The sequence below is a fragment of the Carassius gibelio genome, chromosome B12 (genome assembly GCF_023724105.1).
Source record: "Carassius gibelio isolate Cgi1373 ecotype wild population from Czech Republic chromosome B12, carGib1.2-hapl.c, whole genome shotgun sequence".
Classification (NCBI taxonomy): domain Eukaryota; kingdom Metazoa; phylum Chordata; class Actinopteri; order Cypriniformes; family Cyprinidae; genus Carassius; species Carassius gibelio.
The window spans coordinates 10,908,408-10,922,292 of NC_068407.1; the positions used below are offsets into that span (position 1 = coordinate 10,908,408).

General features: G+C 39.5%; 1 protein-coding gene across 21 annotated transcripts in view; it reads right to left on the minus strand.

The window, feature by feature from the left end:
• nrxn1a (neurexin 1a) overlaps positions 1–13,885 on the minus strand; it is a 170,975-nt gene that overhangs the window by 50,565 nt on the left and 106,525 nt on the right. For 19 of the 21 annotated variants that reach the window (XM_052570700.1, XM_052570704.1, XM_052570697.1 and 16 more), the window contains one exon: positions 10,185–10,304. In XM_052570700.1, coding sequence (XP_052426660.1) covers positions 10,185–10,304 — 120 coding nt within the window. Of the gene's footprint in view, positions 1–3,761; positions 4,576–10,184; positions 10,305–13,885 lie in introns of those variants that run through there. The other 2 variants (XM_052570706.1, XM_052570705.1) reach the window with 2 other exon arrangements.

Consider the following 13,885-nt stretch of genomic DNA (forward strand, 5'->3'; position numbering starts at 1 on the left):
CCTGCTGACCTTTCCAGGGCCAATTAGGGGAGAGCTGGGAATGAGCGGTCAGTGCTGTGCTGGCTGAAAGCCTGTCTTCTGTGGCACTTTAGTGGATGTTGTTTTGATTTGCTTTGTGTTTTTATAACGAGCTTTCGGCTCCTAAACTCCTCCAGGGGGTTTAGGAGATGTTGAAGCTAAGGCTCGGGGTGTGTGTGCGTGTAAATTATTCTGTGAGTGAATATATATATATGTGTGTTGATCTTTGTATATGATTTGCATTTTGTATTGACTACAATAAAGGCAGAGAAAACAGTGAAAAAAGTAAAGATGGGATGACAGAACAAGAGAGAAATAACAGTAAGGAAGAAGTATTTAGGAATGGAAATGGACAAGAAATGAAGATGGAGAACGAAAAATAAAAGAAAAAGGTAAAAAGAAAGAAAGTTAAGAAGGAAGGAAGTAATGACAATGACAGGAAAGAATTTAAGTGGAGAAGAAAAATAAATAAATTTGGGGATTATAGAAAGAAATAAAGAAAGAAAGAGACAGAAAAATAAAAAAAAGATTTACAGATGAAAAAATGAAAGGAATGAATGAAGCAGAGCAGGAGGAAAAAGGAGGAGGAAAGAAAGAAATTAGAAAAGATTAAAGAGATGAAAGTAAAGGCGGTAGAGGAAAAAAAGAAAAGAAAGAAAGAAAGAAAAACAAAGGGAACAAGTGAAGGAATAAACGAAGAGGCAGAAAAAAGTGGAAAAGGGTAATGAAGAGAGAAAAAATGAAAGGAGGAAACATTAGGAAGAAAGTAAAGATGGAGAGAAGGAAGGAGGAAAGGAGGACAAGCAGGAGGAAAGAAGGTGAGAAAGCAAATTATGAGGAAGTAAAGAAGGAAGGAAGGAATGAATGCCAGAAGGAAGGGAAGGTAAAGAAATAAAAACATTGAGGAATAAAAGAAAGTGCTGTGTCGACTTTGAGCGATGACTTCACAAATAACTGTTTTATTAGACAGAAGCATGTGTAATAATCTCTGCAGGTGTGTGTGTGTGTGTGTGTGAGTGTGTGTGCGTCAATGCGTCCAGTCTAAGCCTCCCTGAGCCCCATGTGCAAGCTACAGTGACATAATGAGAAATCTCTCTAGAGGTTTGGCTTGACTGGGTTTAGATTACACACCACAGCTATTGTTCCTTCTATCTCTCTCTCACTTTCTGCAGATTCTCTTGAGAGAGTGTATAGCATTTAAAGAATCAATCACCTCCATACTATCAAGGGGATGATATGTCTTTCTCATATAAACTCACACACACATACACAATGCACCCACTATAGAGTGCAACTTGCAGCCCTGTACAGTCACTCACTGTCTTGCTTTGTTTGCTGGTGGAGATGCTGTATTGTTCCCAGTGGAACATTACTGTCAAGTCAAGTGCATGTAGTCTTGACCACTCTGCTCATCCCTTTGCCTCTTTTAATTCCCTCCATCTCCCTCTTAGTCAGGACAGCCTACCCTACCATTCTCAGCTTCTTGGAGTATCATATTTAACTGGGCAGTGGGCACATCACCATTCACCAGCAAATCCATGCTTCCCTCTCATTACAGCAATTCGGGCCTCTCAAACTATAGCTCTGACATACAGTAAAAGAGCCGGAGAGATAAATTACTCAACCCCATGAGCTCACTTACTCCAACTCTACTCAGAACTCTACTCAGATCTACTTAGATTTGCAGTGATGGAGGAGAGAGGCAGCAAACTAAAGCAGCTCACATAGTCATTAATAGCCTTTGGAAACATATGCAAGCACACACAAACATGTCTTTTTAAAGAACGAGGGGGAGTGATGTTAAACATACACCGTTCGATTTTACACCGCAAGTTACATAGGATCCATTTTTATGTAGGTGTGAGAGAACGCAGCGTTCTTCTACTGTATAACTTCATCTAAATGTAGCCTCTGTTATATTTGTCAGTGAAAATGTGGAAGAAAGGGGCGATAAAAGTGCAAGACTGCAGCAAAATGAGAGAGAAAATGGAAAAAAAGGGGATGGGTTAGACTTGAAAAACACTGTGCTGGAGCCCAGGGTAACTTCTGATGATTTGACTCGCTTTCTGCTTTCATTTTTTTAGTTTTCATTCAATCATTTCAGTGGGAGAGAGGGCACATTTACTGGTACACACAGACAAGGGTGTGCACACACACTTTTCTGCACTCCACATAACCTACTGTTAATGGTTTTTAAATGGTAATTTTGCTGCAACAACAGAACTCGTGCTGTTCTCAAACTCCTCGTCGCGGCATACTAAAACAGTGCTAGAAGCAGGTAGGGCTGGACAGATTTGCAGTTCGGCTGAGAAGGTATCTGCTGGTGCTGTAAATAGCGAAGCAGACACATAGCTGGAAGCGACTTTGGTTTTAGTTTATTATTATCAGAGCTCGTAAATTTTGCTCAGCTGTGAACAATATAGCCTAATATTCTCAGGCAAAAGAGGTCCGGAGGTTTGAGAGGTTTCGATGAGATTGGCTAGGAGTGGGGTGGAGGCAGAAGCAATGGACTCTGATGCGCTGCCTCGCCGCCTGGGGGGACACATGCGATCAACGGGGCTCTGTGATCTCAGCACACCCTGCCATTAGAGATGCCAGCTGTGTCACACACACACACACACACACACACAAATGGAAAAGAAATACATGACAAAGACAGAAGGAAGAGTGATAGGGAGAAAGGCAAGGAGGTAGAGAATACAAACTAAGAGCCTTTCAGAAAGGAGGATAAATGACTCGTCTCACTTCACAAGCTTCCGCTTTCTTCCTCCTGCCTCTATTCAATAGTGTTTTTTTATTTTTTTTATCAAAGCATAATCTGTGAGGATAATGCTGAGAGGCAGCCAGGTCTCGTTATATAAGTGCAGTGGATCACATACTGACAGCTCAAGCCCCTCTGCACACACAGCGTGGAAATCGCCCTGATAGTTTTAAACAGCCAGCCGCAATGAGACATTACAACACAAACTGGTGAAAAACATCGGGTGCAATAAAGCAGAAGGTGTTCAATTTATACTGTTTACCAGTCGCAGGAGTGGTGGCCAGTGGGATTTAATGGCAATATGGAATTTACAGAGTCTCAACGGAGGTGTTTGGGGGGAGGGGGGGGGGGGGTGCACAAGTGTGGAAATCTCTGGATGGCCCAGGGTTCCAACAGTCGCATAAAAGTCTGTCCACTATCCCTTCTAGACCTAATACATTCAATTTGGCTGGTTTGCTGCATTAAATCAATGCACGCACACACACAACACGGAACGGTGACTTTAATGCAATATGAATATAATTTCATCATGTCAAAGGTCAGCTCGAGTCAGCATGCAAGGATGTGGCCTTTCGAACCGGAGAGGTTAAGGACATTGACCCGGTGCTTATATAAACACAGCCCCCTCGATGGCCCCTAGAAATAACACAAAGACGCATGCATTCAAGCATAGTCAGCATAACGGGAGGCTGTATTGCTAGTCGCTAAGTGATCGTGGTGCAGCCAACATTATGCTCTCAACATTTGTACTCTGCATAATGCATCTGCATAATGTTCACAAACACCTCTTAAAGATCGCATTTGCATCCTGACCACATAATTGCGCAAGTACAATAATAGACCTCGGCCAATTACCATGAGATTACAAGAGCATGATATCGTTTCTTATGCTAAAATCCCGGCACAGATGCTCTATGAACTAAAGGTTACAGAATGGCAAAGAGGTGAGAGGGTGAATGTGGCAGTCGAATGAGCTACGCACCATGTCCTGCCCGTAGGGGGGCGTGGGATCTGGCGGCAGGCACGAGGTGATGAGGCATATGTTGAGGGACGTACAGCTCCCCAGGCCCTTCTGCCAGAGCCAGGGCTGACCCCAAAGTCAGCGGTGGCATCCAGAGAGCTAGGCGCAGACTGACGCGGAGCAGGATGGAAGCAAGACCAGGAGGAGCCCCGCAGGGCCACAGACGCAGCATGCTACTGGAGTGCAAGGACTTTAAAGAGGGGTGTCCTTAGACCACCCAGCAACCCATGTCCTGCTCAAGCCTCGGATCCTGACCATGCAACAGCCCAATTATTGACGGAGAGGCAGAACAACAGCACGTGCTGAATCCGCATGGAGAGGGAACTTCCACAAAGAAAAGAAAAGAAAAAGAAAAGAGTTCTCCCGCAAAGAAAAGAGCACGGATGAGGTAAACTTCAGAAGGATAATGATCCTGGATTAAATTCCTCTCTTCATGGCATTTTAAAAAACACGAAATCCTCCACAATGAAACCACGGAATCCGATCCAGTACTCCAGTAAGGTAGGTGTAGTGGTGTATTGGAGAAGAGGGAGAAAAGAGTGAGCAGCCTTTGTTACAGACCTCCCAGCAGTCCTGGACTTTTCCTACCGCCTAAATCCCAGCTGAATCCCATGAAGACAAGACTGAATCCCTCGTTGAGAGAATAGGAGAGGAGAAGGGAGACTACCAGAAACGATGGCACACACAAGACGAGATCGCTGCTGCAGCATTTAACTCAATACAGAGTGCCTCTCCCCCTCCCCAAACGACAAACACACTCTCTCTCACACACACACCACACAAGAGCTGCTGCTGCTGCTTCTGCTGCTGCCTGGCTGGCTGAGACCGCACTGACTCTCAGAGGAAACATTAGCAGACACACCAAGGGAGGACAGGAAGAGAGAACCAAGAAAGGTCAAGAGTAGTCAAGTGCTCTTCATGTGAAAAAGGTGCTCAGAGTTTCTAAAAATGTCAGCGTTAAGAAAGTCCTTCCTCTTCTCTCACTCCTTACAGCGTCTCTGTAGCGGAAGCGTTTCTAAGCATCATGCTTGGAGGAAAAGACCCTCTGAATAAAGAGAAGGGGAAACTGACAACGGTGAAGCTTGGCTGAGTTTTCCTCCCCCTCTTTTTCCCTCCCCCTCCATCATCAGGGAGGTGCGTGCAGCTGTGGAAAGCGGGGTCTCATGTCTCGTCCTCCTAATCGTTCTTTCTCTCTTCCTGTCTTCGTTTCTCCTTGACAGAGGGGTGGCTCAAGAACAGTCCAGCTGGAATTCAGAGAGTGTGGGCTCTCTCTCCCTTCACAAACTAGTCGAACCTTGATATACTCCTCCCTCTTTGGCCATTGTGTAGCTGAATGAGTTCTCTTACCGGAAGGACAGTCATTGGGTGCACTTCAGCACCACGGACAGCGCCTGACTTGATTCAATAGCTGTCTTTCTTACTTGCGAGATTCAACAATAGCTTCAAGGCTTCAAGCAAGGCTTAAAAAGCAATTGTAATTGGTTTTTATCTGAATAAATCTGCAATGTTTTTGACATTTTGTTTGCAGATTTTGTTATGGAACTGATTAATTTGACTGTTTATGAAAATGAGGGCAAGTCATGTAACCCAAACATGTTGCCATCTGCCTAATTTGTACCAAGTGACAAATATGATAAGATAAAATTCTGTTACAAATAAAAATATCAAAATACTGTTTAAGTGGATGCCAAGGTTTTGACGTCAACAACAAAAAAACACATGCAACGTTTTCTTAAAGGGACAGTTCACAAAAACATAAATTTGGTCATCGTTTACTCACCTTCCAATTTTGTATGACTTTATTTCTTCTGTGCAACATGAAAGAAAATATTTAAAAAATGTTCAACCACTTTTGCTTATACAATGAAAGTCTGTGAAGAACAAAACAATGTTGAGCCCCACAAACCTCATTCCACTGAATAAAGTAAGTCAAGGTTTAGAATGACTTCTTGACTATTCACTTTGCATGATTATATTTAGCATTGTATTTTTTAGCCTGCTGTCCAAGACTGGCCATAACCCCCCAGTTAGAGAACTAAACACCCAATCTAGTCTGCTAGAAACTAGAATAGGGTGTGCAAGTGTGCAGTTTAAAAGTGTAATTAATCAAAACCCCAAATCTAGTGTGTCTTTGATTTGTTTTGTCTCTAACAAATGAAGTAAAAAAGAACATATTTAATTAATATGGTGTAAGATTCACCCTCTCCCTAATGTGCACTCCATGTTGTTTCCTTGTTGGTTCAAGGAGGAAGTCTGCAGGTGTGTTTCTCCACATAGACTTCAGTTGGAGTGTGAAAGAAGCACTAAAAGTGACACACTGGTGTCATCTCCTCTCACACAAGGAGATCGTTGCTTCTCCCTCCTCTCAGCTTTGAGCATCGTTAGCACTGTATAATTAAAGTTGACAAAGCCGGGTGATCAGAGCCGCCTCGCCAGGGGCTCCAAGACAGACTGCAGCAGAAGCTGATATTGCTCTATTTGAAAGACAATTTTATCACTGTGACTTTAGCAATACCCAGTGTTGTACGTAATGAAACATCATTTCACAACTTCAGAGGTTTATGAAACAATTTGCGAACCAGTCTGCTGCATTCATAGCAAGCTAATTGTTTCCTGCGCTATTAAAAGAATGCGAGAACACAGCCTGCGAAATGAACATGTGCTTTCTGTTTACGAGGCTGCCATCTAATGGTGAACGCTGGGTGTCGCTTTGAGCAGCGGACCCTCGCCATTCTCTGGCAGTCACATGTTTGAGCCAATCCATTTCTTTTTTCAGCTGACCTCAAAAGCAGATTCAAAGGAAGTAGAGCATGTTTTAATACTGGTGCTTTCATTCTGCGGAGGAAAAAAGGCTTCAAGTATTTTAAACAGTAGGGGAGAGATCTGTTTTTGCTTCCCTCCACTCGTTTCGCTCCAGCTTTTGTGTTAAATTTTTACTGTGTTCTGCCCTTCTTTTTTATCAAGGAAGGAGGAATGATTCATGCAGTGAAAAGAGAACAAATAAATAATGAACCCTCTCCCTATCTAACCACTGAGTACAGGAAGCATGTATCAACTCTCCCCACCCATGAAGCTCCAGTAACCGGTGGGATGTTGTTTATTAAGAAACAAGATCGCAGATAAATAACAGGCTAATTAAAAATGAAGCACATCTTTAAATATGTATTGTTCGGTTAGAGAGCAGACGGATGTGTTGCCGTCGATAAATTGTGCAATTCATTGGGTTTAATATCACATTTCTCATGTGGGAATCAGGTTATCTCTTAACGTTTTTCTCTATAGCTGTGGTCATTTTTAATCTCGTAATTCTTTCGTCTCTTATCTATGCTCTGCCTCTTTAACAGTATTTATACCAAGCAAATCAGCTTTGCATTCATTGGAGAAAACCCCGGCTCTGCCATTTCTCGTGGCTAGTTTTCTCGGCTGCTGATGAGCTTAATGGACACATGCACCCTACCAGTGTTCAGAATTATCTTTTACCAAAAAGGCCAATGATGAAGAAATTGTTCAATTATACCAGCATAATTTTTCCTACAATGAAACTGAACAATTTTTTTCTTTATTGTTAACTTAACACTTTATGTTAATATGTGAATTAATATTATGATGACTATGAAAATTTTTTTCTTGCATAGAAATACAAATTGAGAAATTGTAATATTTCCTACAGTCCATGAAACCACACTATTTTCTGTATTTTTATTTAAACATTAAAAAATAATACATAAACATATATTAACCTTGCATAAAAAAAAGGAAAAAGAAATTGAGAAAATGGACCAGCCTTCTACATGCCATCAATCCATATTTTCCAGTATTTTTTATAAAAATATGAATATGAATAATGAAGCATAACATTCAATCATTCGCCAGCATGACAATTTGATATTTTTTTTGTTTTCTTGAGACAATTGAGAAACTCTACCAGCCAAATATTTCATACAGACCATGAAACAGAACATTTACTTTCTTTATTATAATTAAACATTTAATATAACTATGTAAACATATTTGCCATTTTGAAAATAAGATTTTTTTCTTCTTGCATTGAAAAAGAAATGGGGAAAATTTACCAACTTAATATTTCCTACAGTCCATAAAACTGTACATTTTTTTTATATTATTAATCAAACATTTAAAATTAATACATACAACATATTTTTCATTATGAAAGTTGTATTCCTTTTTTCCTTGCACAAAAATATAAAGTGAGAACATTTACCATCCTACAGTTTCCTACAGTCCATGAAACCATATTTGTTTTTATGTATTGTTACTAAAATATGAATATGAATAATAAAGTTTAACAATATTCATGCATTTCTCATCATGAAAAACCATTATTCATTTTTTTTTACATAAAAATAGAAATTGAGAAAATTGATCAGCCTAATATTTCCTACAGACAATGAAACCAAATTTTTTTCTGCATTTTACATTCAAATATGAATATGAATAATAAAATATAATCATATTTATGCATGTCATTATACAATTTTTATATTGGTGAATTAATATAATAACCTTGCTGCGTATGTTCCTACAAATGTAATCAAACCATATACATAGCTGCATTTACAAATAAAGTTCCCTGTCATTTTTACTCACATTTAGCACGTGGCAACTGTTAATTCTTGACCCTGCACGCACCCTGCAGGGATCGTTGTGTTGATCAGTACACACACACGTGTATGTTTTAGTGAGAGCTTGTTTCAGAGATGGAGAACTGATACTGAGTATAGGTCTGTAGTATGTCTAGTGCAGGTCTTGAGGAATAATGTGGTCATACATGTCCACAGCTGAGTCTAAAACCCAGGCTTTCCTCTCTGCCACTATGCTCAAACAAAGCCTCTTTCTCTTTGCACTGCCTTCACGGCCTGATGATCACTGGGCTTCTACACATCTAAATGAGCCTTTGTGTGTGTGCGCATGAGCACACGATCATTCAGGAACATTAATATTGTGTGCACATATCATTCTGTCTGCTCCTTGCTCAAATAATTGGCCAGTATAAGATGGACTCAGTCTGTAATCATTAACCATTGGGCTTCACAATAATGAAAGCAAGATCCACCAATGTATTCATTTATCGATCTGAATCGCTGTAGATATGTGAGGGGGTAAGGTAAAAGAAATGTGTTTTTCTTTATAATTCTAATTAGGTAGCAAAAGCGATCCTATCGTCCTCTGCCATTCTCATCTCTAAAAACACACTGAATAGATTCCGGCGAGGTGTGGGGATGCGGATGATGTAATGCAAGCCGTCTATGTGGTTTCTTCCTTCTGAACAAAGGCGGGCTCTTATCAGTTTGGCAAACCCGCAGAATGGATTAGCTGTGCATGGCTTGAGCCTGTAATAGATCTCAAGGACTTTGACTCTGCTTCAGATTCCTGGCACTCAGCACTTTCAAAGGCTACAAGCACTAGGGGGTTTTACACCAAATTCAGTCAGTGCTCTTCTTGGGATACAGCTTAATATTACAAACCCATTCAGAAATGTGTCCCTGTACATATAATTTATATCTATGAGAAACAGTCCACTAAATTATTACCTTTATTCATTATTTATTCATGCGTATTGTGATTTACAGCATGGTGCAGATCCCCAGCTTTGCAGCGTCCACCAACTCCCTCTAGTGGTGTAGCAGAAGACTGCACAGTTTTAGCAGTGTTCACAATGGTCACAATGGGATTCTAACATAACCCAGTATAGACTGTAATACTATAAATAATATGGTTGATATGATTTTTCCCATATGCATAAAAAAACAGGATGACCTAGTATGTATATTGGCCACAATGATCACAAATTGACATAATGTGTGAACGTGCACAATTACTTTAAAAATGATAACTAGACTTCTCTCAGGTCATCTGACAACATTGAAGCATACTATTTTGAAATATTTGTTTTTCACAATGCGTACACATGCTGCTGCACAATTCCACATGCTATTTTTAAAAACAGCGAGAGCATGTGGTGTATTCTGTGCTAGTATGCAGTACACAGCATGCTAGTATTCTGTTCTGAAAATAGCTACTTTCTAAGGGTCACTGAGATTCCAAGTTAATTCAGTGTGACATGTCACATCTGATGCATCAGTGGAATCTCATATTTTCTGACTTCAGTCCTTGTATTGTGTAGTATAGTAGGCCTATGTGGGTTTTGAATATGAATCGTTCTGTTTATTTTTCACAGTTTATATATTCAATACCATTTTCTAAAAATATGATAGGCATCAAAGTGGCTGACGTTTTTTAGAGTACCATAAATAATAGCGGCCCAAGTGCTCTCATCCATTGACAAACCAATTTAGGTGGTTCTGGATCAGTGTGCCGGGTTTTCCTACAGTAGCTGTAAAGAAGGAGATATGATAGACTCACGGTCATTGCAGAGCGGCCCTCCAAATGATGTCATGCTGCAGTCGCAACTGAACCCCTCCCACTGCTGCAGACACACGCCCTGATTGGAGCAGGAATCCTCTTGACAGGTAGTGCTGGGGCCTGAAGAGACCGATGACAGAGTAGTGTACAGAGAGAGAGAAACAAACAGACAGGAAGAAAAAGAGAAGGGTATATAAATTAATAGGCCCCTTACGACATAAAAATCCACACTAGTCAAAAGCTTTTATTGCAGCAGAAACAGCCACACAGAACCGTCCCATCTGCTCGCTCCCCTAGATGAAAAACCAACTACTGTACCAGTGAGGACAAAATCTTCTGTTTAACTTAATATTCATCTTTCTCAGACACTCTTCAGGGATTGGGTGAAGACAAATCGTGTATAAGTATATTAAATGTAGTACAAATAATATCATTTATTAAATAAATATTCACACAAACATTCATGTAAATGTATTACATTCACATGTGACTATTGTACAAGAAACATAAAGCTATAAATCTTTTCAGTTTCAGTATGATTTCATATAGCATAATGAGAGTGCTTATTTTAGCTTATTTTACCCTGGTGATCACCAAATAAAGTCCTGTACAAAATATTAGAAGGTACACTCTGAGTATGTACTATAGCTGATGAAAGAATTACTTCATGACTGTTAAAAGTTACATTCTGTAATTATGCATATGCGTAGCATGTAACACAACCTAGACACACCATATTGGTTATGTATGACCTCAGCTACACCATTTATGAATATAATAGGATAATAAAATATCCACTGAATGCATTTTTATGAATACTACATTTTCAGACATGCCATTCATGTGACATACTGCTTTTCACATGATATATTAATAAGTCAGTTACAGTTACAGTTAGACTTACACTGACACCTAGTGGTTTAGATGTACACTCCTGCTCAAAAGTTTAGGTCGCTAAGATTTTTAATGTTTTGATAGGAGCCTCTTATGCGTACCAAAGCTGCATTTATTTAATATAAAATAAAATTAAGACAGAACTACTGTGAAAAAAGATAACAATATAACTTAGCTGTTTTCTATTTCAATATATTTTGAATACCTAATTTCTATGATGGCAAAGCTTAAGTTTTATAGTATGCCATCACTCAGGTCTTCAGAGTCACATGATCTTTCAAAAATCATTATAATATGCTAATTTGTAACATTTCTTATTATAATGAAAGTTGAAAACATGCTTAATATTGTTAATATGATCAATACTGCAATCAATGCTTATTAAACTGCTAATTTAATATGTTAATTTAATTTACATTAATTTATTTATGATTCTTTGATCTAATTGTAACCACAGAAACGTGCTATTTCCAGTAAGTCGTGATTAACTTATTTATTTCACGAGCAAAAGTATATAATAATAAGTGACCTGCTATATGTAAAATAATTACGACATTAGCATATTGGTACTTTAAAGGTACATTTTAATATCTTTTTAAAAGGTATTAAGCCCAGTAACAGATTTTCTACTTTTATTTCTAAAAGTATAGTATTGAGTCTTTGTCACAGGTAAGAATGATTTTTAAAAAGTACTATTTAAAACTTTTTTAACAAGGTTAAAAAGAAAATGACTGAGTGTGCCTTTAATCGGTCTCATTACTCAAGAAGACATTAAATGTGGACAAGTTACTTGATTTTAAAGTGCAATCCAAGCATTGCTCCAGTGGCTGTGTGACAGAGTAACACTGGCAGTAATGCGCAGTGTATTGGCTGCAGTAATAATACAGGCCCCCGTGTGATAATAACATCTGCTCCTAGTATTGCTGAGGTGGGTTTAAAGCAGCAGCACTCCCTGGGGACTCGGGGCTGAAAGATAAATGGGGGCCGTCTGGAACACCTCATTTTGTGTTCGGTCTACAGAAGCGAAGCGACGGGCGACGGGCCAGGCATATTACAGCCTGCGGAAACACTTCTGTTCTCATTTCTCTCATTACTTCAGCCGGCATGTAAAACAGGCCCCTGGCCCTCAAACGCTCGCTCCTCTCCATCACTCAGCCATTTGGCCAATCAGTCGCACATTTGGGGCTTGGCCACTTGACTCGGAAGTGAAGCGAGTCTGGCAGGGAGAAAGAGGAGGAGAGAGAGAGCCACCGGTACGATCCCGATGAGCTGCGTTCTTCCCGTCTCACCTGATCTGTCTGAGCGGAGCTCATTTAAAGTCTCAGGCAGAGAAACAGAGGGTTGGCTCGCTCCCCTGACGAGCTTCTCTCGAACCGAGTCTTATATATCTGAGCGGAGTAATCTGACTTCGAGAGATTCCCTAACCGCTTGGGAAATTCCATCTAGTTTCAAGGCCCTTATCAGGGGGTAAAGGCTATAGACTATTTCCATCACCGAAGGAGCTGAAACGGCATGCAGTGGGTGGAAGGGGGGCACTGTTGGAACTGGGAAGGGAGATGCATGCCTTCAGTAAACAACAGAACAGTACGCTCCAATGAAAAGAGCAGTGATGGGTAAGTGAGGGAAAACTATGACACAGGACACTCTGAGACAGTTTAAGACCGGGAGGCTGTAAATACAAGGTATTTACGGTGATGAAGTTACTAGACCGGCTGCCGGGCAAACGTGATCTATGACATCAGACGCTCACATTGGAGGGGGGGAAGAGGGGGCATCGGTTAAGACAAACATATGGCTATCTACCTTGCAAGTCAGCTTTCAGCAATGCAACTTTTGTCAGCCAAAACAAAACAAAATATATAAGATGTTAGTAGAGGCACTGGAATGTCTGTGATTATAACAAATTAAGGCGTTTAAAATAGAAGGGAACAGAGAGAGGACATGAAGAAAGCAGACAGAGACCCAGGGAAAAAAGAGAGGTGGAGTTAGAGATGACGAGAGAGACAGAATCAGTCAGGTACAGATACATGATAAAAGCCAGTAGTGTAGGTTTGGTTTGAACAGAAGGACATTTTTTTCAGCCATGATCACTCCCTGTTAATGGGATCCCAAAATGACTTTATTTAAAACAAACATGTGCATATAACATAAGGTTTATATGCATGTAATATATTGGGGTTCTTAGCAAATATTAGCATTCTTTTAACAGAGTTACAGATAGTCTGTTGTTAAGATAATTCAATTTATTTAAAATAATTGCAGTCTATGATCAGGTTCCTTTTAGATATCCAGGTAAACATATTTATTATAGGACTGCTATATTATTGTAGTGTTGGGCTTTAACAAAAGCTGCTGTTGTTCACGTTTTTGAAAGTCTCTTATTCTCACAGAGGCTACTTTTATTTGATCCAGAATTTAAAATAGTAATATTATGAAATATAAAAATTTAAAATAACTGTAATATATTCCTGTCATGGCAAAGCTGAATTTACAATCTTCACATGTCACATGATCCTTCAGAAATCATTTTAATATGCTGTTTTTGGTGCTCAAGGAACATTTCACATTATTATTAATGTTGGAAACAGTTGAACTGCTTAATTTTGTTTTGCATAAACCTCGAAAAACATTTCTCAGGATTTTCTGATGAATAGAAAGAGCAATAGAAAAGCATTTATTTGAAGTCAAATTTTCTGTGATAACATTATCAATGTATTAATTTCTCAAAAAAGCAAACAACTTTTGAATCTAACTTTGTAAGCTTAAAAATTACTGCATCAATCCATTTTTTTTATTTACATATCTCA